Here is a 22,581-nt window from a genome sequence, read left to right as displayed (position 1 = left end):
CACTGCATCTCTTCTTGTTTTAAAGTGAAGATCCAGGTCACAGACAGGCTGCTGCATGGCACCAGGAGGAAGAACAAACATGCAGTAGGCTATTTAAGAACAAAGTTCATCAAGGGAACACCTCACCTCAAATTGATCCCAGACACTGTCACATCCTTCAGCTGGCGTTTCTGACATTTGTATAACTTTTGTACTGTTACGATTACCTCTGCAATTTGTTAAATCATTTTTAAAGTGCATTTTATGCAGTCCTCGGTACACAGAATACCAGCCGTAGGGTTCTGTGGACATGTATCATCTAAATAAGCTGCTGGTCTTTGAAATGTTACAACCTAAATAAAACTTTAGAATTTAAGGAAAAACAGGATGTCTGCTGTATGATTTTTTTCTTTTCTTTTTACGCCGATTACTTTCCATAATAGAAGAACTTGAATTATAAATAGCAAAACAGGCAAAATTCTAGCTTCTTCTTCTATTCTATATACTGTATATATATTTTTGTTTGTTTGTTTTTTGCAGAAAGTCATGCCTGCAAACAAGTTTTAGTCATAAACCAAAATACTGGACACATTTAAAATGTAGACCTGATGGTGGCGCTACCAGAGAAGACAGAGAAGAAGTTTCATGAAAATCTATTAAATTGTTCTCGAGACATTTCAATCAAAACCACAAACGTCAACCTCATGGTGGCACTCGAGGAAAAAGTCAGGTCATCATCAAAATCTGCAGGCTTCGTCGACTGGGGACCATGCATGTCAGTACAGAATTTCATGTCAACCCATCAAATAGCTGTCAAGATATTTCCGTTTATATCTGTTCATTTGACAAAAAACAAGCAAATTGTCTTTAAGACCTTCATACAGTAGGAAACTACTACAGATAATTATCTGTAACATTGATGCTCTCCCCATACAGACTGTGCAGAATTGACATAATACTATAGGAAACCTTGGTTTTCGCTGTTATAGACTGTTCAAAAAGAAGGAATGGAAGCTTGAAAAAAAATGCACCAAATGGAATAGATGAAGGAAATTGAGTTCACATGAAAGCACAGAGGGAAGCAACACGGAGGCATCATGAGGGCACATCTGCTCTGTGTGCATGTGACTGAATGCAGCATATCTCTACAAGGATCCATCACATGGCATGGAGTGAGGGCCTGGAATTGGTGCTATTATTCTTTCATATCACTTTATGAAAGCTGAATTAAGCCAGAATCCTGTTGTGCATGTGCATGTCATGCCATGAAGTGATTGAACTGGGAGTAATAAGCAGCAAAGCCATTGTTGTCTTCTGCTCATTAAAGCGTGTCAATAATGTTTGTGTAAACATGAGTCCAGTCACCAAACAAAGCCAATGTAGTGAAGAAAGAAGGAAGAACTTTCTTTTCTTTCTTCCTATCTTTCAACCCTTCATAGTATTGATCACGACGGTCACATTTGAGTGTTATAATAATTTAATATTAGAGCATATATTTGGTAATTAAAAATGGAAGTTGCTGGTATCATCACTATGGAGAACCAGCATTCTATTTTCACTGTAACAAGATATTTTTTTTTACAGTTTTACAAAATACCATCTTGGTTTGTATTTTATTTTTCTCCAATTGGTAGTTTTCCACAGCAATATAATCATTTTATATTATGATAACCAGAATACTTTCAGACCCTCATTGTAGGGGGATACACTGGTTGCTTTGGATGAAAAGATTCTGCTACAGTATTACTAAGAAGATTAGACGGCATTGTCTTGTGTGTAAACAAAGATTGTATGATGACTCTGGACAGCATAAAGAATATTGAGAGTTTGTGATCCTATTATCCTGTCAATGGGTATTCAACATTACAGATTATCCTCTGCTAGACAGATCAGGTTTAGGCACTATACAGGGATAGAAATAACATTGTATCACTGAAACAGCACCAAAACAATTAAATTATTTATCCTAACTGGAGGAAAATTGCCCAAATGCAAAAGTGTGGTGTCTTCTGATCCAGTGTCTCATTGTATCCCGTGACCCTGCTAATTTTACAAAGAATGCAGCTTTGGATATATTTAAATAATCACATACAATAAGCTTAACCTTTGTTTCCAGGCTCATCCGTGACATAAAATGTGTATTTTTCACCATACTGTTTAGAGCAGCACACACGTTAGTTTACATACAGACCACAAGGGACACATGTGGGTCACATTGTGTGACTCATGAGAAACCAGAGAGGTAGAGAACAGCGCCATCACGTGGTTAGAGTGAATATCTGTTGTCTTTATCTTTAATAAATATCACATGAAGGCTCCTGTAGCTGTCTGAGCTTAAAAAAAATCAGTTTTTCCTTTTTTTTTATTTGACGTGCATTTAGCAGTAGTCAGTATTGTTAAGTTCAATTAATTTTGTCAATGAGGGCAGACTAGATGCTACAGTGAGTCACTATCGCCTCTAGAGGTGTAAGTAGTATTGCAAGACTAGCATGCTCTGTCAGTAAATATCTCATCACTACACTGTTACCTTGTAAGCTTGTCAATGTCCTCACCCTTTTATGTTGTCAAGTTAAACCTAAAAACAAAAGATCCCTTTTTGTCGTCTTCCTCAAACTAACCCTTTATTTCCAGGTTCAAAAATGATCTCACAAAATCCACTCAATAGGCCTTTTTCACACCAGACATTTTGACTTGTCATAGCAGGAAACACACAGGTCTTATATACAGTGAGTGTCTCAGTAAGCTATTCAAGTGATTCATTAGGACCTCCTCTAATATAGGACAATGTGCTTTACTTGTGATGAAATTTCAAAATGTCTGCCATGAAAAGGGTCTATTAACATCATCACCTGATCTTTGACGTGACACACAGGAAGACCTCATAATGTTACATTGCTATGGTCAGAGAATCAAAGGTGATTGCACTGAAGAGCCAACACCACTAGATGGAGACATTGTACCCAAACACGCCACAAAGGAGTCACTGGGGTCGTGTTCCCAGTGTGTCTGAAAGGTGAACTAAAGTGTGAGAGGGCATGCTGAGGCCAAGGTGATAAAGATTAGGCTTCCAGTAAATCTGGTGATAAGAAAGAGAAGCAGCAGTTTAAATATGTTTTATGGTTGAATGTTATGCAGGTGTTAATCAAACTGCAGGCCCACACAGATTTTGTCCGAGCTTGGCCCTACAAAGCACGAATTTGCTTTTATACTGGTTCCTCGGAAGGCAGAAAAGCTTCACCGTAAATGTAACAACTCAGTTTTATGAGATAGTCTGTGTATGTGTGTGTGTGTGTGTGTGTCTGTGTATTGTGTGTGTGTGTGTGTGTGTGTGTGTGTGTGTGTGTGTGTGTGTGTGTGTGTGTGTGTGTCTGTGTATGTGTGTGTCTGTGTATGTGTGTGTCTGTGTATGTGTGTGTGTGTGTGTGTGTGTGTGTGTGTGTGTGTGTGTGTGATAAGGGCAGATAATATTATCAAGTTTACATATTTACAATGAGCACGCCTTAAAAGTTCTTAGACACTGAAATCCTAGAGGTGTGCAATTACATATACTGCCAGTCGCTCCTCCCTGATAATGACCATGTGATGCAGGTCAAACTCAGGCTGACGGGGGGGGGGGGGGGGGGGGGCAACCTAACTGTCCTCACCTTGCAGAAAGAGAGTCCAACAAAGTTTTCAGAGAGGAGGAGAAGAAGAAGTAGTCTTTAGCCTGAGACGTGGTAATAAGAGGATGTTTTGAGCTCCTGAATACCGGTGAATGGTGAGTCTGTACCACTACTGTTCTACATTTGATGACGAAGTTGCTGATGGCAGGGGATAAACTGCTGGAGATGTGGAATACAGGAGATACGGAGAAAGAGTCCCGCATGGATCTAGAAATGGAATCCCAGCCACACAAGACATTACCACATTCGATTGAAGAAATTCTGAGGAGGCCCACGTGTGTCAGGAGAGAGAAACGTGTTCATCGCAACTGGTCTGTTATCAAGGAGAACACCAGAATATCTAACCAGCTCTCTTGTGTAGGTATGTGTCACATTACTCTTTTATTTTTATTCTCCAAAAAGGAGTTGCTACATTTTAGTTACCATTAAAATAGGATTACAAAAGAACATTTTTCTTTCTGCCAATAGAAACTCCACAAATCAGACAACTTGAAGAGCCTCCAAAAGTGACCACAGACTGCATGAGTGAGTATTATGATTTCTGACAAAGAAACACGATTAAATGTTTAAATGATGCTGATGACAATAATTTGTTTCCAGGTCAGAGGAAAAGGAGGCAAACGAGGGTCACTTTTACACCCTTTCAGGTACAGGAGCTCGAGAAAGTCTTCCAGCAGACTCACTACCCAGACGTCAACAGCAGAGACCAGTTAGCCTCTCGCCTGCACCTCACCGAGGGCCGAATACAGGTAGGACACGTGCAGTTCATCGTTGGTCATAATTTACCTGAGTGTGTTTGTTTGGCTTTTTATGGTGTTTCCCAGTCTTTAGAAATGAGCAAACACTGTCCATGATGACTTTACAAAGAATCATTATGGCAGTATTAAATATTACATTCATGATGTTGCATTATTCAGGATATTCACGTGAGACAATAGTCAATAATGCGAGATCATGCTGCTGACATTCACATCTGTACAATAGCAACAATTTAGCTTTGCTTGTCAAACCAGTATTGACATTTCATTCATCTTATGATTAAGTTTGGTCAAATCAACAACCAGTGACCACAGATATTGGGGTCAACAAGTCAACAAGTTAAACTAACAATTCTGTGAATGTTCTGAAACAATAGGCTGATTATACTAAACAGTCATCAATGGAACAAGGTCTTTGGTCAGCTGCTTACATAAGACACCTCACTAACGATAAATGACACATTACAGGATAAAAGTGTTGACCAAAACATTGATTAGTCACTGAGGATGATTTCTTCTCAGAGGAAAGTGATAACAAAAGACTGTGGGTCTTTCTTTAGTCTGCTACACATACATGGCTACGTTTAAATGTGTTCTACACGTGTTGTTTGTGCTTCAGATTTGGTTCCAGAACCGCAGAGCCAAATGGAGGAAGGCTGAAACGCTGAAGGATATAGAACTGATGGCCAGACAGCACATGCAGCCAGCCAGTCATCACCTGCTTTATTATGAGGTAACACAAGACTATTGTAAAAAAGAAAAGAGCTGAGAATTTTAACAATATCAAAATACATTTTAGAAGGAAGTATGTGTGTATATAGAAACCAAGGCACTAATCAGTACCATAACCAGTAGTGTATATACTCATATGCTAACTCAAGAAAAGTGCAAGGAGACACAACATCAATCTTTTCACAGGGAAGCTGACTAAAGCATGAACCTCATCAAAAGTGATACAATCTCAGAAGTTCTCATCAGTATGTGCTCTTGCAGCTCTTACAGAAGGCCCAGCAGCAGACGGTGTGCTGGCTGCCATGCTGCTTACCTAAACCCCTTCAATCAAGGCTGTTCCTCAGAGCGACTTCAACACCCGGCTTGCTGACCGACACACATTCCTCAGGTCACAGGACTCTGTATTTTGACCCGCTGGAGACAGACAGATAGCAACTTTGGTATTCTTACAAATGATGACACCACTGTGTTAAATCACATCGTGCTGAGTTCCTGGTGATACACAAAAGCACTGCGGGCCGGGCTGTAATCTCTAAACTATAACGACTGTGTATATACTGTGTTGACAACATGAAATAAAGTTTGCATTTTAACAAATTTCCAATAAAGTTGACTTTCTAAATGAGAATCCTGCGTGCCTACTGAAAGCAGTCGGCTTGTGATAGATCTGTACTGATGTAGTCCCGGTTTAAGTCAAGGTTGGAGGTTACTGGGGACGGCGGCACGCTTCTTGGTAGAGAGCTGTGTTATTGTGCGGGAGAGCAATTTGATTTTGTCATGACACAACACTTCCTTGTCAGAGATAAGATACAGCGCCACCATGAACTGTTCATCTGTTTGACTTTCTGACAACCTCTCCTAATCTTAATTTAGGGTCATAAATCCGAGTTACTGGCAGGTCAGGTCGGGGTAATTAGAGAACTTGTTGAAAAGGATCAAAGGGGAAATACCAGCTGAAGGTATGGATAGTTACTATGTGGTGGGGCTGTCAATATGTGGAAATAAGTGTGACTTAAATGAGAAAAAGTACAAAAAAATATGTATAGGGATTTCTTTATTCATCTTTATTCATTTAGTTAAACACACAGACGACTGTAAATGTAATTCATAACTTTTCCCGTTATAATGTAACACCACATGTACTAAACCTTCTTGTGATGCTGATATTGTTCTGTGAAAATGCTCCAACTATGACATGAACCACTCATGCCCCCTTCTTTCTGAGAAGTGTTACATAGGCTATCTCTCAAATAATCATCAATTATAGGAAAGATAACGCAGCATCGCCTTCACTATCAATGCCATAACTCACTTGAGAGTACCATAACTGATTAGGTTTAACAAGCCTCTCAGAACGGTCAAACATTTCTCCCTTGTCATATCTTCTTTTATTGCATGTTTTTTTGCTGCAAGATCGACTGTTCTCCTGGCTGCAGGGGGCAGGGTAAAAGAGGACATTGTTATGCTACTGCGATTACAAACCGGCGTCTATACGAACAGTTTAGTAGGAAACAAGGCAGGCTCAACTGATGTGACTTGTTCGGGGGAGAAAACCAAGATATCACAATGTCCTTGGACATTTGCAGTAGCAATCATTTTCATCAAGTACAAATGGTAGACAATACATTCACTGTCGTTGTCTTTATTCAAGAACAAAACATAACCGGTCAGATACCACTAAAATAAAGATATTTAAATATTGAGGATAATTAAAAGAAATCAGTTAAACTGACTTCTATGGAATAAATTGAAACTCAAGAATGTTTTCCTACTACAAGCCTGAATGCAACCTGACATCCTCTGGTAGTACATTGCTGGCTATTCTTCAATCAAACCTTAAAAGGAAACGTTTTCTGTTCGGGCAACTCCGTTGTGGAATGACCTGGTGGAGGAGATCAGGGGAGCTAACATATTGCCTTCTTTAGGTCACTTTTAAAAACTCACTATTTCAGACTTGCTTTGTATTAATTTTACTCTTGTTTTATTATCTATGTTGTTATCATATTTAATCAACTGTTTGCTTATTGTCTTTTTTTAAATTATATACAAAGCATTTCATAACTTGTTTTGAAAGGTGCTTTATAAATAAAGGTATTGTTATTATTTGTATTATTAATTTCAACATTTGATGTCATTGTTATGTCTGTATTTCTCAGTAATACATTTAGAGATTTTACTGTATTTGATGGAAACACTGTTTAAAAAAATGAATAATGCAATCAAAAATAATTCATATACCGCCATAAAACTGCTATCCAAAACCATACATGCAAAGTGAAAAATAATCCCTCTACTCCCTTTTCCATTATTCTTTTTTTATACAATACAATGGTTTCAGCCATAACCAGTGCACGTGGGTAAGTGTGAATACTGAGAGCACATAGAGCCATCCACCTTGCACAGATGCAGGTGCCCGACTACAAAAAGATGTGCATGTTATGTCTCACAGCAGAGGAGAGGTGGCGCACTTTCACTCATGAATAAGCAAAAATACTGCTCTCTCTCTATTTTGCTGAGTGTCACACAGAAGACACTACACTGACCTGCTTTTATATCGCAGGGCTTCTGTCATCAGCTGTTATGGACGTTTTAATGACATTTACCTGCGGTTAGGTGATATTGATAATGTTATAGGAAAGAATCATATTTATATTTTATTTTGAGTTTCCACAGCCTGCTCTGACTCTTTCGGGGGGGGGGGGGGGGGGGGTATTCAGCATCTCTCAGCCTCCGCCCGCCTCTGTGGCTCTGTCCTAAGCGGTGGAGAGACTGGGGGGGAACCCGCGGACCGACAGCGGGGACAGACACAGACACAGACAGAGAAGGAGAGAGGGGCGATGGCCGCCGATGGAGTTTGCGGGGAATCGATGGATCAGTACCGGGCCGAGTTGGAGCGGCTCTCCCAGGAACTGGCCGAGGCGAACCGGGAGAAGATCAGGGCTGCGGAGTGCGGGCTCGTGGTCCTGGAGGAGAACCAGGCGCTGAAGCAGCGGTACGCAGACCTGGAGGTCGACCAAGACACTCTCAGGAAGGACTTGGAGCAATTACAGGAGGTAAGAGGAAAGGATTCTGTCGCTTTTTTTGTTCTTAGGTTTTTTTTGACACTGTGGCGGGGGCAAGCGCACTGCGGACAGGTGTGAGATGCGCTGCATCGCCTCAGCGGGCGTCCACCTCAACATGAGCGATGTCTTATTGAATGCGTTAATGTGCACGCATCGGCTGTCTTTAGAGTCAAAGTGGGGAGTGGGAACCAGCAAAAATCTGATGATTTAATACATTTGATTTAGTTGACAATCCTTCAATTAGTGTCCGAAACATTGGCCGTTCCCACAATGCTATAGGTTTCATCCTGTATGAATAAGGTATCATCAAAAACTGAATTATGTATGCTGTTTCTATGCGGTGAATCCACAGACAACGGCACGTTGCAAATGTCTGTATCAGCTCAGGACCTCCCACACCGTTGTGTTCGCTTGTTCCAAGATTCCTTCCCTGTGTGTGCATAGCAACAGTCATTACTTTCAGGCAACTCTGCTGGGACTCAGAGCCTTTTGGTGTTTTGTCGAGATAGTTTTTTTTCTCCCCCCCCCCCACCCCTCAGTAATTGGATCTTCAGAGCAAGTCCACTACAGTTTGTGCGGTGGCTCAGTTGTCCACTGATTTAAATGTCAGGAAGTGTGAAGTGTGAGACTTCCTGTGATGGAGGTTTTTAGATCACACACGCATGTACTGCTGTACCAAAACGCTGTGCTGTTGAAGTTTGAACTTTAAAAGTTCCCATTCCAAGAAAAGTGCTATGTGAATAAGAGGCCTTCTCACTGGCCGTGTTAATACATTCAGTCATTAATGCATACATGCATATAGTAACAAGAGGATGCTGACAGGGCTCAGAGCTCAAGGTCGCTTATAGTGATGCTAGAGCCAAAAGTCCAAGAGAAGAGGGAGCTGAAGGCTACCTTTTAATGCGTGTGTGTGTGTGTGTGTGTGTGTGTGTGTGTGTGTGAGAGAGAGAGAGAGAGAGAGAGAGAGAGAGAGAGAGAGAAGGGACATTTGCTCTTTACTGCCAACTTTCATCAACTTTCATTCTCATCATTATTTACACACTGTCATCTGTAATCATGTGTACACCAGGCAGTTTGGTATACAATAAAAGCTCAGTCAAGAGAGCTTGAGAAAGCATACTTTTCTTTTCTTCTTAAGCGTTTAAACTGAATTACATGTTAGAAACATAACATTAAGAGAGGGAGTGTGTCAATGGCTATACTGAGTACGTGTTTTAGTGTAAATAAGTGTTCTTAAATACAGTTTTGGGATACTTTATTTGATTTGTTTCCCTTTTATGGCACTATACAGTATATTTCTACCCCGCTACATTTACAAAGTATAGTGTACAACAACAAAAAAGTTACTCTTATAAAATACAATGCATTTTTGTACATATAACTTTTTTGGCTCTTGACTGAATGAATAAAAGCAGTGCATAGTTGGGGCCCCTTGTCCCATTTCAGATGCCGATGAGTTGTCTTTCAATTCCAAATCATTAACACAGAGATTAAAGAAAAGTCCAGAAAAATGAATGAATGAAAGTTCAATCCTCTTCTTAATCAGTTAAGACTTTTATTGACTTAACAATACGAGCAATCTATAGCAATCTACATTTACCTCTAACTCTATAATTAAAAATAATAATAATATCAAAAATGTAAATATAAATCTTGACAAAATGTGGGAATATATATATGTGAGTGTGTGTGTGTGTGTGTGTGTGTGTGTGTGTGTGTGTGTGTGTGTGTGTAATGGCCAAATAAAAGAATACCATCACACGCTCAGCCTATGTTGCATGTTACATTGTGCATGCATGGTTATATATAAGCATCTTCCACTTTCTTCCTTGTGCCCTTTTTATTCAGCCGCTTGACTAGTTGAGCATTTTGTTTTGACTCGCATGCAGGATCAGAATGATCTTTGCGCGGCTCACAGCAGCACGCTGAGACAAAGAGACAGCCTTGTAAAGCCGGCAGCAGAGCACTGTCCTGCTGATATCTCACACTTATGGATTATTATGGATGATGGGTGATGTGGCGGATGATATAGAGAATATGATGAGACAGAGAGGAGACAGAAGCAGAGAGATCAATGATTTTGGCTGTGTAGGAAAGGGATCGGAAGGAAAGTGTGATGAAATATTGTTTTTCCGTATTTATTTAGAAGTAAGTATTTCGTATTTATAATTCGACGAAGTGACAAGAGGAAAATAAATTAAATTAATTAAAACTTTAAGATACCACAGACCAATCACAATCACCAGAAAGGGGGACGTGCTTGATATACTGTACCAGCTGCTGGACTTTCTCACTTAACATACAATAGGGTGCTTTGAGTCTCTTCGCTAACAGTCCACTTACCTTTGCATCATTTTAAAATCCTCTGTAGCAAAACTTGAACTGTCATAGCTCTACAAATGTCAGCTGTAACTCTGCCAGCAGCAGCAGTGCTCTTTGCTGTGATCTGTCATCCGTTAACATCTGCACCCATTGTATTCTCTGCTTCCCCACCTGCCTGTCTCTCTTCGTCTGTCTGTCTCTCTCTCTCTCTGTCCTTGCTCCCGCCTGAGAGAGGGAACATTTTCCCGAGGTTATATTACTTCCACAGAAAAACACGTCCTGCTTCCTGTCTGTCTGTCGTACGTTTATGAATATGAGACCGAATGGCAGAGTGCAAACCTGCCACTGCAATAACATCACATCGACTGCCGCCGTGCTCAGCAGAGGTGCATTATAAAAGGGGATGGAAACTGCAAATGGAAATTGGAATTGCTTCTGGGACTGAGTGGCCTTAGGATCCCTTAATAGGTTATTCCTATGAAAGACCAAAAATCAGTTTCAGCATCCTTTTTTTTCTTATATGTGAGAGTAGATCGTATCATCTGTTTCGTCCAGTCAGTGTTCATTGATCAAAAACTTTCAGTGAGTACGTCTTACCACAGTTATATATATGCACTAAACTGCTGCCTCATAGATTTAAAAATAATCACCTCGTTTGTTTTTGCACGCAGGTGTGGTCGTTGGCCAGATTTGCGTGCGTGTTCCTACTGTGTTTGCTTATGTTCTAATTGTCTGCCCTTAGACAAGAGTCCCAGCTGGTGGAGAACAACCAACTAGAGCACTGCTTGTACTACACTCACACTCTCACACACACACACACGCACACACACTCTCACACACACACACACACACACACACACACACACACACACACACACACACAAACAAACTTGGTACATTTGTATCTGGTTGTGTTTAGTATCTGGCTATATTTAATATTAGCCACAATGGAAGGACAACACAAGGCCATATAGGAACAAAGAGACCAACATCCTCCAGTGGAAAATGATTTACCGATTATTTTCCCGTCTCACAATTTCCCAGAACCTAAAGTGACATTTTCAAGTAGCTTATAATGCAGTCCAAAACCAACAGAGGTTTATTCCTGCAAATTTTCTCGCTTGAATTTTTGGCATTTTCACTTCAAAAATGTCTTTAACTATTAATCAATGAATAGAATAGTCGCCAAATAATATTCTAAAATACAGAAAAAGGTGTTTTAAAAAAAATGTCCCATGGCCTCTTTGTTTGTCTCCTGAATTCAAATAAAATGAGAATGAAAAAGGCAAACTAATATTTCCTTGAGATGGTTTTCTGTTGATCTTAAACATTTAAACAAGTAAATATGAAGCTTGTGCTGTTCATCAGTGGAATGTTTCTCCAAATATGTTCCTCTTATTATTTACACAGCGTTTTGGTTCTGAAAGCTGAAGCGTTGTAGTGTCTTCTCCCCTCCTATATATTTTCCCTTCACCCAGCTTCCCCTCTCTCTCTCTCTCTCTCTCTCTCTCTCTCTCTCTCTCTCTCTCTCTCTGCCTGCCGGCCCCATCACTCGCTCTCATTCCTTGTATCCCTGTGTCTATGTATGTCTCTGGATAGCTGCCTAAGCAGTGACGGAGGCACCATTACCCCGTGGTTCTGGCTTGTTAGTGCTGTCTCTGGGCAGATCAACCTCAGCTATAGGACACAGTAGAGGCAGAAGGAGGAGGACGCCGACAATGCAGAGCGGGAAGACCTGTGTGTTCATATGCCTTCATCACACTGTCAACAAGGCTTGAAATCGTCTAAAGATGGATGAGCAGCCTCGTCGTCATTAAGTCTATTAATGCCAGGATTATTTCTTTTGTTCCATTAAATCATTTGATTTTTGTCTGAAAATAATCTAGTTAGTGTTTGTCTCTAATCTCTCTTAGCCGAATAAGTCTTGACTCTCCCATACAGAGAAAACCATCTCTGCAACTCATAGGTCTGAAGACCTATGGGAAAAATAAGTTACTCATATCCGCTACTGTCATAACTCATCTTTTCAGTTCTTTCAAATCGCAAGTCTGTAGAATAATTGACATTTGTGGTGAGTTGAGAACAGGCAGTTCACAGGTCAGTTCTGCTCTCAAGACTTTAGGCTGAGAAAGATGCCAAAAGACATCGACATCAAACTCTTCACATACCTGAAAAGAAAGATTCAGTCATGATTCATCAGATCAGCATGAAATCCTCATCTTCAGGACTGTGTTTCTGTGTTCCTTGCAGCTGTGTATAGTCCTCCCTCTCCTTAACACTTTTGTCTGTGCACATCCAACATTCATGACTCACAGTATTTGCTGCCATTGAACTTAAAAATAACTGTTGGCCATTGCAGTTAAGCATGGTCTGCTATGATTAATTGTTGTCATGGACATCGCAAAAAAACACACAGAATCAGAAAACTGATTACTGGGATACACTGCACCAAGAAGCAGGCACTACATTTTATTCTGAAATTGTCTTTAATTTAATTGTCCTCCAGTTGAGTACTTTAGTATCAATGTGTGCGTTTAGTTACGCTCTGCTGATGGTCAATCAGTTCACACCCATAGGCAGAAATATATGCTTCTGACAGGAATTACTCTATCAAAGAGCGTATTTTTACGGACATTGTTTAATTATTGCCAAAGTCTTTATTTTAAAGGAATAGTCTGGCATTTTAGAAAATACGCTCGTTCACTTTGAGAAGAGTGATACCGCTCATGTCTTTACACTAAATTTGAAGCTAGAGCCAGCAGCCAATTATTCTCTGGGAGTACAGACTTCATGGAGTCACTTACACAGCAAACTTAATATAATGTGTTATTTAGTGAGTTTAAGAGGTTCCAGTTGGTGGATTTAGTTCACAGTAAATAATTTCCCTTTTAAATAATAGTAAAATATTAGCAGTAGAGGCACCAGCATTTTAATGTTGTCATTTTATTGTACAGTGCATCTATTGTAATTTATTTTCACAGTATATTTCTGCATATTGGATTACAGTATATGACTGTAGTATTTATGGTAATTCTACAGTATATTTTACTGTTTATTTCGGGTAATAAAATCTGTTATATTCTAGTAGTATAAGCAGGGACAAACAGCAAGTCGATCTTACATGAAAAGCATATTCCCACAATGTCAAACTAGATTTCTTTGAATGTTCAAAACCTTGCAATGAAATCAATACTACATGATTTGCATACTATTTCCGGTGAAATATTACAGTATGCATCACTGGATGCAACGCTGGCATAAATATCCCACAATGCAATACGTTCATAACACAGTTGCTGATAGCTCTGTAACATCAATAACACACTATCTTTTAGATTAGTTCAGCTCCCCGATCATCATTTGGTCACATGAGATTGGCCCGGGTTCCCTACATGTCTCCAATCGGCAAGGAGGCTCTCAGGAAGTGACGTGATAGATACAGTTTAGTGTTTTTATGCATTTGTGTTATAAAGATAATTTTTTTTACAATTCGAACCAGATGAACCAAATTGTCACGTTCCAAAGTATGTTATAAAAGATTATTATTCTCACGGGTCGGCTGTCAAATTCACAAATAGCAGCAACACACTTTGACTGTCCTGTAGATGATTGATTTGCTGTCAGTCCCTCTGGGATTCTTTCTACGGTAAATATCTGCATAAGTGAAGTAAATATCATGAGACTGCTCCGTCATCAGGCACTAGTGATGAGGGTGTGAAGCTGTTGTTTGACGTGACCTCCTTCAGAGTGAATATTGAAGCCCAGTAAAGGAACCTGTCAAAGTCACACTGGTTGTCAACCCTTCTGTCTCTCATACAGCAAGGTACAGCACAACCAGAATGTATTAGAGATAAGGAATTACATTTCCAGAAGTGTTAAATATATTTCCCCCCTTTTGAGGAGCAGCAGAGTTAAAGTTTGGTCACACATCTGGCGTTTTCTTTCTTTGAGGTGGTGAATCAACATTGAATAAAAGGATTTGCAAATCTTGAATACCTCTTAGCATTTATTAACTTTGAAAAAAAGCTCAGCACACCCCCAGTGTGTTTGACCGGTTCTCCAATTCAGGGTCAACAATTGCGAAAAAAAGAGAGCAGCTGTGGTTGTAAATCAATCTGTCCTGAGTGAGGAGAAAGGATACTTTACAGTTTTCTCTCCCCTCAGCTTCTCCTTCTCCCCCTGCTTGCTCCTCTTTTACATTAGCTGGGGTTCGAGGGACGGCAGTAAACGTGTACGGGGGGGCAGAATCAATATCCCATGAGATGCTGTTGCTCCTTTCTTTCAGTTTTGTGCTCGACACCATGAGCCCACCATCCCCCTCCTCAACTCCTGTGGCGCTCCCTCCCTCCCCATCCTCCCCTATGATCCCTCCCTGGAGTGAAGTGGGAATTATGCATTGATTTCTATCTCTGTGAGCTAAGCTGCGCACTATTGTGCGTACTGTAGTGTGCATTGTGGAAATCAGTGCATGTTGGGAAAACGTATCTGACAGATTCTGTGTTCCTCAAAGTGGATCATCCAGAACAGCTTTTGAATCAGTCACTTACAGAGCTTTTATTAGAGGTGACAGTGGGGTGTCTGCTGGGTGGCAGCCAGACATGGAAATAAAGCCAAATCAGGTTTAACAACACTGTATTCAGCGCACTCAAGAACGTTGTCTTTTAAAGTCATTAAGCACAGCCATTAACACATTATTGTACTGTTCCTTCTGTTTAAATTACATTGTTGTTTGGAGGGTTGATTAAATGAGCTGCAGGTTTGGTGGTGTTGACCTGTGACCTCAGCAACAGGCTCAGGGTTGCAGTTGAGCGTATAGATAAGGACCTGTCTGCCCTTGTGTTTGGCCTTTTTTTATGGGGGTGGTTGATATGTGTGTTTTGTCAGGACCTGAAGGGAAGGTCATTTGTCTTTGTAGTTGAGTCACACATCAGGGCCACTTGTCCTGCATGTGTGGATGGCTCCTGCTTTTGTTTTTTCTCTTCTGTGTCTGTATGTGTAGCAGGAGGGGGGTTGGCTGCGGATGTTGTGATTGAGACCAGAGAGGGCGGGGCGGCAGGATAGAGTGGTGGTGGTGGTGGTGAGTGACTCGTGGTGAGTGACTCCAGGCCGTCAGTGTGGTCTCTTTGTTGTTTCAGGTTGTTATGGGTGACTTGATGGAGAACCGGGGAGGGAGAGAGAAAGGTGGGTCCGATCGCTGCATTTAGGATGATTTACACATCAGAGCTCAAAAAGAATATCCAGTAATTCAATTCTGACCCTTGTTCTTTTCTTTTGTCCCTGTTTCTCAAAATCTCATCATCCTCACATGAAAAAAGACCAGGATTTAGTGAAGCTGTTCTCTCTGCAGAGCCCAGCCCAACATAGATTATGTTTTTCAGAAAGCTCCTTTTTGCTGCAGTGAAATACAGTAGTGGGTAAGAGGGAACAGGACTCCCCTGCCTGCAGGCTGCTGTATTGATTAGTCGTCTACTTTAGCTGTGTGCGCTGCGAACTCTGAAAGGATAGCAGAAAAAGGCAGCTTGTCCTCTCGAGGAAAACTTTTGTTTTTGCAACCCAGAGGTCTTCGCTGTGTGAATTTATAACTATAGTTGTGCCTTCTGCTGCCTATATTTGTTGTTATTGTCCACGTGATTTGTTTTTCATAAATCGGTATTTCAAAGCATCACTGGCTTCAGTCATTCAGCCTTTTTTTGTATCTACACAATGCAATTTACTTTCAGCTCCAGTCTTTTTTCATGCTTATCATCTCTGCATTCCGGGGAAAGAGAAGCCTCCCATCTATGACCAGAGGCCATTATATCATCCAGCAACGATGTAGAGCAAAGACGAGCATGATCCTCTGAAGTTCCTGCCTGTCCCCCCCCCCCCCCCCCCCCATCACAATTACAGTGCACTCACTGGCATGCATGAGCACGTACACACCCAAACATGCACTTATAATGGGTGTGCGACACAGAATCAGGGTCAGATGATCGGTCTTTGTCACCTCTACGCTGTTAGGGGATGTATAGGATTAGACAGGTATTAAATCATCCCCTAGTTAACCCATTTAATTAACCCTATCCTCCATCACAAGAGACCTGATGTCATGTGAGGTCATGAAACTGAAAGAGCTGAGTGGCCGGAAGAATATTTGTTGTTGTGGGCCTGCTTTTAAAAGGTTCTGGACATGCTGAACAAAGGAATAGGCCTGATAATTAAAGTGACCAAGCTGCCTGCCTCCATTTTTGTTGCATGATCATCAGAGCAATTATTTTTACTATCAGATAACTGTCAATTATTTATTGTTAGTTTGTGAATTCATTATTTAGCCTATAAAAGGTAAGAAAATCTACATTACAATGTCCTCAGAGTGCATGGGTGACCCACATATATTCAATTTACAACAATATAAGAGAGTTGGAAAAGGAAACGTTTTGTATTTTGACATGGTTCTAGGGAAGGCAATGTTGGTTTGTTAGTTGGTTGTTGGCTCCATCAGTTTGGTCCAGATCTAGATCTATTGTATGGATTGCCATGAACTTATGTACATACTGTACATTCAGGGTCCTCAGAGGATGAATCCTAATGACTTTGCCTTTTCCTCTAGCACCCTTTTGTAATAATTGCACCGGCATGTTAGTTGCTCATTTATTGAGTAAAATATATCTTTATCTACTAGATGAAGTAGCACCAAAGTAGCACCAACGTCATGATTCCCAGAGGGTGAAGCCTTTTATGATTCCCTGACTCGAGCTCCACCATGATGGATTGTCACAAAATGTGCATGTTCTCCTCAGGATAAATTGTTAGAATTGTAGTGATCTCTTTAGCCTTTACTTTACTTACTTCTGGCACCAGGTCAAAAATGTTATCTCTTTATCTTCCCAATACTTGTAAAACTAATGACATTCCCTTCAGCTGTACTTTATTTTAATGCTAACTAGCAAGTGTTAGCATGCGGGCACGCCAAACCAAGATGGTGAACATGGTAAACAGTACAGTAAACACCTTTTAATCATCAGCATGTTAGTATTGTCATTGTGAGCATGTGAGTGTATACTTACATTACCATTAAGCACAGTGCACCACTGTAGTGTTTTTTTTAAGTGTCTGCCCTTTTCCAAACAGTTTTAAATGAAGGACTCTCAGATGGTTCTAACAAACCATCTGGCAGATTAGTGTAATTAGCCCTTTCTCAAAACACTGCTAAAATCCAGATATTTTAAAAAGAAAGAGATTTCTCGCTAAAGAAGAAGCAGACTGAGAAGGAACAAACATGGTTGGACATAGATGAGGGACAAAAACAGAGAGGAAAGAGCATCGCAAAGACTTCCATGAGCCCGATGAAATGTTGCCGCTGACATCACTTTTATTAGTAGCCTGTGCAAGGATTCCCACAGGTATGCGGGTTTGGCATGGAGGCTCTCCTGTGGCTGCACCAAAGCACTGAGTCACCCAGAGGCCCCATGTGTCAATACCAAGAGGGTCACTGTGCAGAATAGCCTTTCCATTGTAGTCGGTGTTTGTCTTGCTTGGCTGAGTCTTCTTTATCAGCAGAGACCCACTACAGAGAGAGGAGACAATATTATCAGTTGAATCTGTCTCCTGTCGTTCTGTCCCTCTCTCTCTCTCTCTTGTGGGGCTCTGGCTGCCTCTCTGGCTGCGTCTGCTGGCGCTGATGCAGAATACCAATCAGCCTGTGAGCTTTCAAACACCTCCATCTTTTTTATTTCTCAATGCCATGCTCATTACTCTCAGCACACTCGTCCCAGCTCGCTTTCCCTCTTTAATCTTCCTCGTCCCATGGAGTACTTCTACCATTTAGTCAGACAAAGGGATGAAGGACTGTAAGAAGGAGGGAGAGAAGTGTGCAGCATAGAGGAAACAGAGTGGGTCGATCTCCATGCTCCCTACATTAACGCCCTAATTCTTCTTTACCCCAGGCAAATCCCTGAACACTTGACTGACTGTGGAGACTCAGTACTTTGTTGAGGCCCATAATGGAAATGGTCTGTTGTCATTTAGGAGGATTATGATGGAGGCAGAAACCACTTAAAGGATTCTGCACAAGGATGGATAAAAGTATTTGACTGAAAACATTTGTCCTTTGAGAGATGAGGAGCACAAAAAAATAATTAGGGATTCAAGAAAATAGAAGAAGTTAGTGAAATAGTAAAAATAAGTCATGTACTGTTCGACCTGTGGGATCATGATCGCTGAAATCTTCCAATTAGCCTTGTTTGTTCTGTTATTTTGCTGTCCATGACTCACTGTTCATCAGGTTGTACCCTGAGGGAGAGGATATATGTCCGGGACACAGCTTTACCTTAATGCATTGGCACATTTACTTATACCCGCATAGTTACACATCTGCACACACAATCACATGCACCTTCAGACACAAAATATAGCCAATCTGGGCAGCAGATTGTTATTTGGCTGGTCGTAACGGTGAGGACACAGTGACGTTAAATGTGAAAGAATTTGGGACTGAGAGTGTAAAGTGGAGGCTGATACACAAATATATTAATCGCAGATGTTCTCATAAATATTATATATGCTAATATTCCTAACTAAAACAATTATTTGATAGAGGAAATAGTCTACCAAAATTAATTGGCAACAATTATTTTATTTTTTTTATTAAATTAAATAATTAACTTAAAAAAACAGCCCTTTAAATGTCAATGTTGCTCATGTCTTCTGTGATAGTAAACTGAATATTTTTGAGTATGATTTTCTCACAATTTTTGAAAACATTTTTGGCAGTTGGTAGATTACTCGATAATGAATGTAGTCATCATTCCTTATAATGTAAAGTAAGAGCATATTAGGCAAACATTGTGTTTGAAGAAAGATTGATGATTGATGATGATTTGTTGTTTTCTCAGTAATTTTTCATTTTAAATTGCTTCATTGATTTATCAAGTCTCTCTTCCTTCTTTCTTTCCTTCCTTCTGTCCGTCTGTGTCGAGGCCACTCTGCATTAAAGCCTCGTCTCCTCCTTCTCACTCAGTGCTTCTTTAAATGTTCCACTCCAGCCCAATGGCTCTTGTTCTCGCTACAAACGAATGACAGGAGTTGTGGATGAAGTCCTGTGCATGTACCAGTCTGCCTGTAGCCATGTTTAACTCTTAACATGTATTTGTGTGCTGAAATGGCCTGAAGGGTCGGCCATGTGTTTTTGTGGTTGACTTGCTCCTGGTCTCCTGCAGGGCACATTACCAAGCAGAGAGACAGCTACACATGACACAGTTACAGCTGGAACAGTTTGAGCAGTTTGGTAGTGTTGCTGTTTTCCCTGTCTGCTCACACTGATCACAGCTTCCTACATAAAAGCAAAGCAAAAAAAAAATCCTGTCTGCCTCTTTATATTGTGACTCATATCTTCAAAAGATATTTTATATCCTGACAAAATGAACATCCTACAAGATATAATGGCTTGTCTTCGAGGCTTAGTGTGCTGAAGTTATGATCGTGATATGGATGGAGTCAGGAGGAGAGGAGAGGAGGATCGATTTGAGAAAGGATATAGGAAATAAAGAGACATTTGGGATCCGATAAATCTTCCGCCCAGCTGCCTCTCTGTCTAGCGATTCAACGTCCATTCAGCCAGGCACAGACTGAGCACACATAAGTGATAGGCATTCTGGGAAATAACCCAGGCATCTTTCTTATCAAGAGCAGACTTTAGCCAAATGGAATCACTTTAACAAGCCACGTCTTTTAACTAAACACAGCCTGTCCCCCCGGCAGAGCTTTCAGCTTCCCACAGCATGCACTGTACACATTGTGATGGTGAGAAAGCAACAGATGTGACGTTATTGTGGACGCTGCATATTAGATTATACTTTCCTTGAGTGTCAGCATAATAGCATATTATATCAGAGGAATAATAGGCTTTTCTGGGCTAAATTGCTTTCTGTTCCTCATTTGTAAGGAGGAAGAGAAAGCAGGACAATTGTACTATCTATAAAATGTTCATATCACTCCAGCTCAATGTTTATGTCGACTGTAATTTATGAATAGAAGAGCTTTCTCACTGGGGAAATGAAACTATGGATTCAAAGGGCGCAGTAGAGCATGCCTGGGCACTCAGCATTACTATGATAAACGATAAGCATCCCTGCTGATTCAGTAGCGGGCTTAAAGCACACACACACACACACACACACAAAGCAAAGCTAATTTTAAACTGTGTCTTTACTAATTGGATTATCTAATGATCATTATGCAATTTCAGCTTCACAAAGGACACTACACGACATTATGTATGCATACACAGCTCACATTTTAAACATGTGTTTTGTTTCAAATGTATTTTCAACAATGTAATTACTTCTAATCATCAGTTTTGTTTGTTAATTTTGTTAGCGTGGCTGACCTCCATTGCTGCTGGGCTGTGATTACCCAGCTTCCCCTCACTTGTGAAAATGTGCTTGTGTGTTTTATTAGATGACAGATCTCTTGACTTGGCACTTTCCCCCGGTGGCTGAGAAGCACAAAGGGACGTTTCTGTGTCCTTGTCCTCGATATATCCCATAAACCTGCTTCAGCAGTGGCTCATCATGGATATGGGTTTTATGTACATCACACAAGTGCACATTTATTTAGGATACTTCATTTACTAAATGGAAAAGGAATTGTGTGTACAAAACTTCCTTCAATAATATTTTCTGTGGTGCTGTCAGGGAGCTTGTCAGGTGATGTCATTGTGATGTCATCAGGGTTATCTCAGCTTGGACTCGAGTCATTTTAATTAAAAACCTGCATCAGGAGTTAGGGTTAGGGTTAGTTACTTTTTCCTCCTGTTCTGCCATTTTGTTTACTTCCCCAGACTTGTGCGCTGCAGTCAAACGTAATCTTGTGTGTTCCTGTTTTCTCCACTCTCCTCAGGCTGATGTGCATTTGTATGTGTTGTCTTGTTGTGACTGGAAGTTGACAGATCGCATGTTGCTTCTCCTCCATTTGTAATGCTCTTCATGCTGTTCTTCTGCGATTATTTATGAGCTTCATTCTGGTAGTTTTGTCCCTGCTGGTCCATTTTTATTTTTTTTATTTTAATGGATTATTTGGCTTGATCTCAAACAATTGTGACGGTGGCGTTGCATGCTTTACAACTGATCATCAAGTATGTGAATGACATGCTGCGGCAAGAAACAATCTGTCTGCCCTCACCCTGCCTCACACACACAGAGTTCTCTTCGTGACGCTGCATGTCTCTCTCCATGGTACTGAAATCCCTGATGTGGTTGGCTGGGCCGACCATCTGGACAGCAAACAACAGTGTGTGTGTGTGTGTGTGTGTGTGTGTGTGTGTGTGTGTGTGTGTGTGTGTGTGTCTGTGTGTGTGTGTGTGTGTGTGTGTGTCTGATAGTGTATGTTGGAGTTTTTCATTATAATTTTCCCTCCCATGAGTTGACTAATACCCTGATTTCTGCTTCCCCATAACTTATCAAAATGATGTTGTAGCAGACAGATTAGAGCTCGGCAAGACAGCTTTTGGTTGATATTTGAATCAAGCTTGTGATCCAGATTAAAGGCTGTTCTGTCTCAAATTGAGCAATAAAAGTGTCACATTTCCTATCTTGTACTTTCATAAAATATCAATGTACACAACAAATATAACTAGTCGGTTTCAAACCACATCTATCATTGTACAATTTAAATCCTCAATTTTACTTAAAATCCACATAAATTAGAACTAAATTACACAAGGGAACATAAATAGAAGTTATTATAGCCTGTGTTCATATTTGATCTCTGACCTTGAAAATGTAATCAAGTCTAGACCCCTTGCTATGTTAACAGCCCTATGAATAAACTTGTTTTAACAGTGATTTTCAACGAGGAAGACCTGGTACGTCCACTTAATCCTGATAGTTTGGAGATTAATTGCTAATGTAGAAATAGTTCACTCTTCTTCTCCCTATTGGGTATAAAAATAGACTTCTGGTGTATATACGCACACTGACGTGTCCTCCCTTGACTCCTAATTAGGAGCTGCAACATACAGGGAAGGATTTCAGGGTTGCACACGCTCCTCCACTCACACTAGTGCAGCGGTTTGTTCCCTCTGTCTAC

General features: G+C 40.6%; 2 protein-coding genes across 7 annotated transcripts in view; both read left to right on the top strand.

Annotated features, from left to right (window-relative positions):
* Nucleotides 1-3,782: 3,782 nt before the first annotated feature.
* Nucleotides 3,783-5,563, top strand: LOC142938790 (homeobox protein aristaless-like 4). The gene is made up of 5 exons (XM_076082191.1): nucleotides 3,783-4,002; nucleotides 4,110-4,166; nucleotides 4,242-4,390; nucleotides 5,019-5,132; nucleotides 5,393-5,563. Exons 1-5 carry the CDS (start codon nucleotides 3,783-3,785, stop codon nucleotides 5,561-5,563), a joined length of 711 nt encoding a protein of 236 aa, XP_075938306.1.
* A 2,288-nt stretch (nucleotides 5,564-7,851) lies between these two features.
* bicd1a (bicaudal D homolog 1a) overlaps nucleotides 7,852-22,581 on the top strand; it is a 28,383-nt gene continuing 13,653 nt past the window's right edge. For all 6 annotated transcript variants that reach the window (XM_076082182.1, XM_076082183.1, XM_076082181.1 and 3 more), the window contains exon 1: nucleotides 7,852-8,184. In XM_076082182.1, the coding sequence (XP_075938297.1) occupies nucleotides 7,969-8,184 (216 nt within the window). In that variant the 5' untranslated portion in view covers nucleotides 7,852-7,968. The remainder of the gene's footprint in view (nucleotides 8,185-22,581) is intronic.

The sequence above is a fragment of the Anarhichas minor genome, unplaced genomic scaffold, assembly GCF_050575085.1.
Source record: "Anarhichas minor isolate MPS153535 unplaced genomic scaffold, ASM5057508v1 ptg000090l, whole genome shotgun sequence".
Classification (NCBI taxonomy): Eukaryota; Metazoa; Chordata; class Actinopteri; order Perciformes; family Anarhichadidae; genus Anarhichas; species Anarhichas minor.
This window is presented reverse-complemented; position numbering and strand designations above follow the sequence as displayed.

Coding starts and splice junctions, on each gene's coding strand:
- LOC142938790 (XM_076082191.1), top strand. CDS start 3,783: ATGGCAGGGGATAAACTGCTGGAGATGTGGAATACAGGAGATACGGAG. Junction 4,003..4,109: donor TAACCAGCTCTCTTGTGTAG/GTATGTGTCACA, acceptor TTCTGCCAATAG/AAACTCCACAAATCAGACAA. Junction 4,391..5,018: donor TCACCGAGGGCCGAATACAG/GTAGGACACGTG, acceptor TTTGTGCTTCAG/ATTTGGTTCCAGAACCGCAG.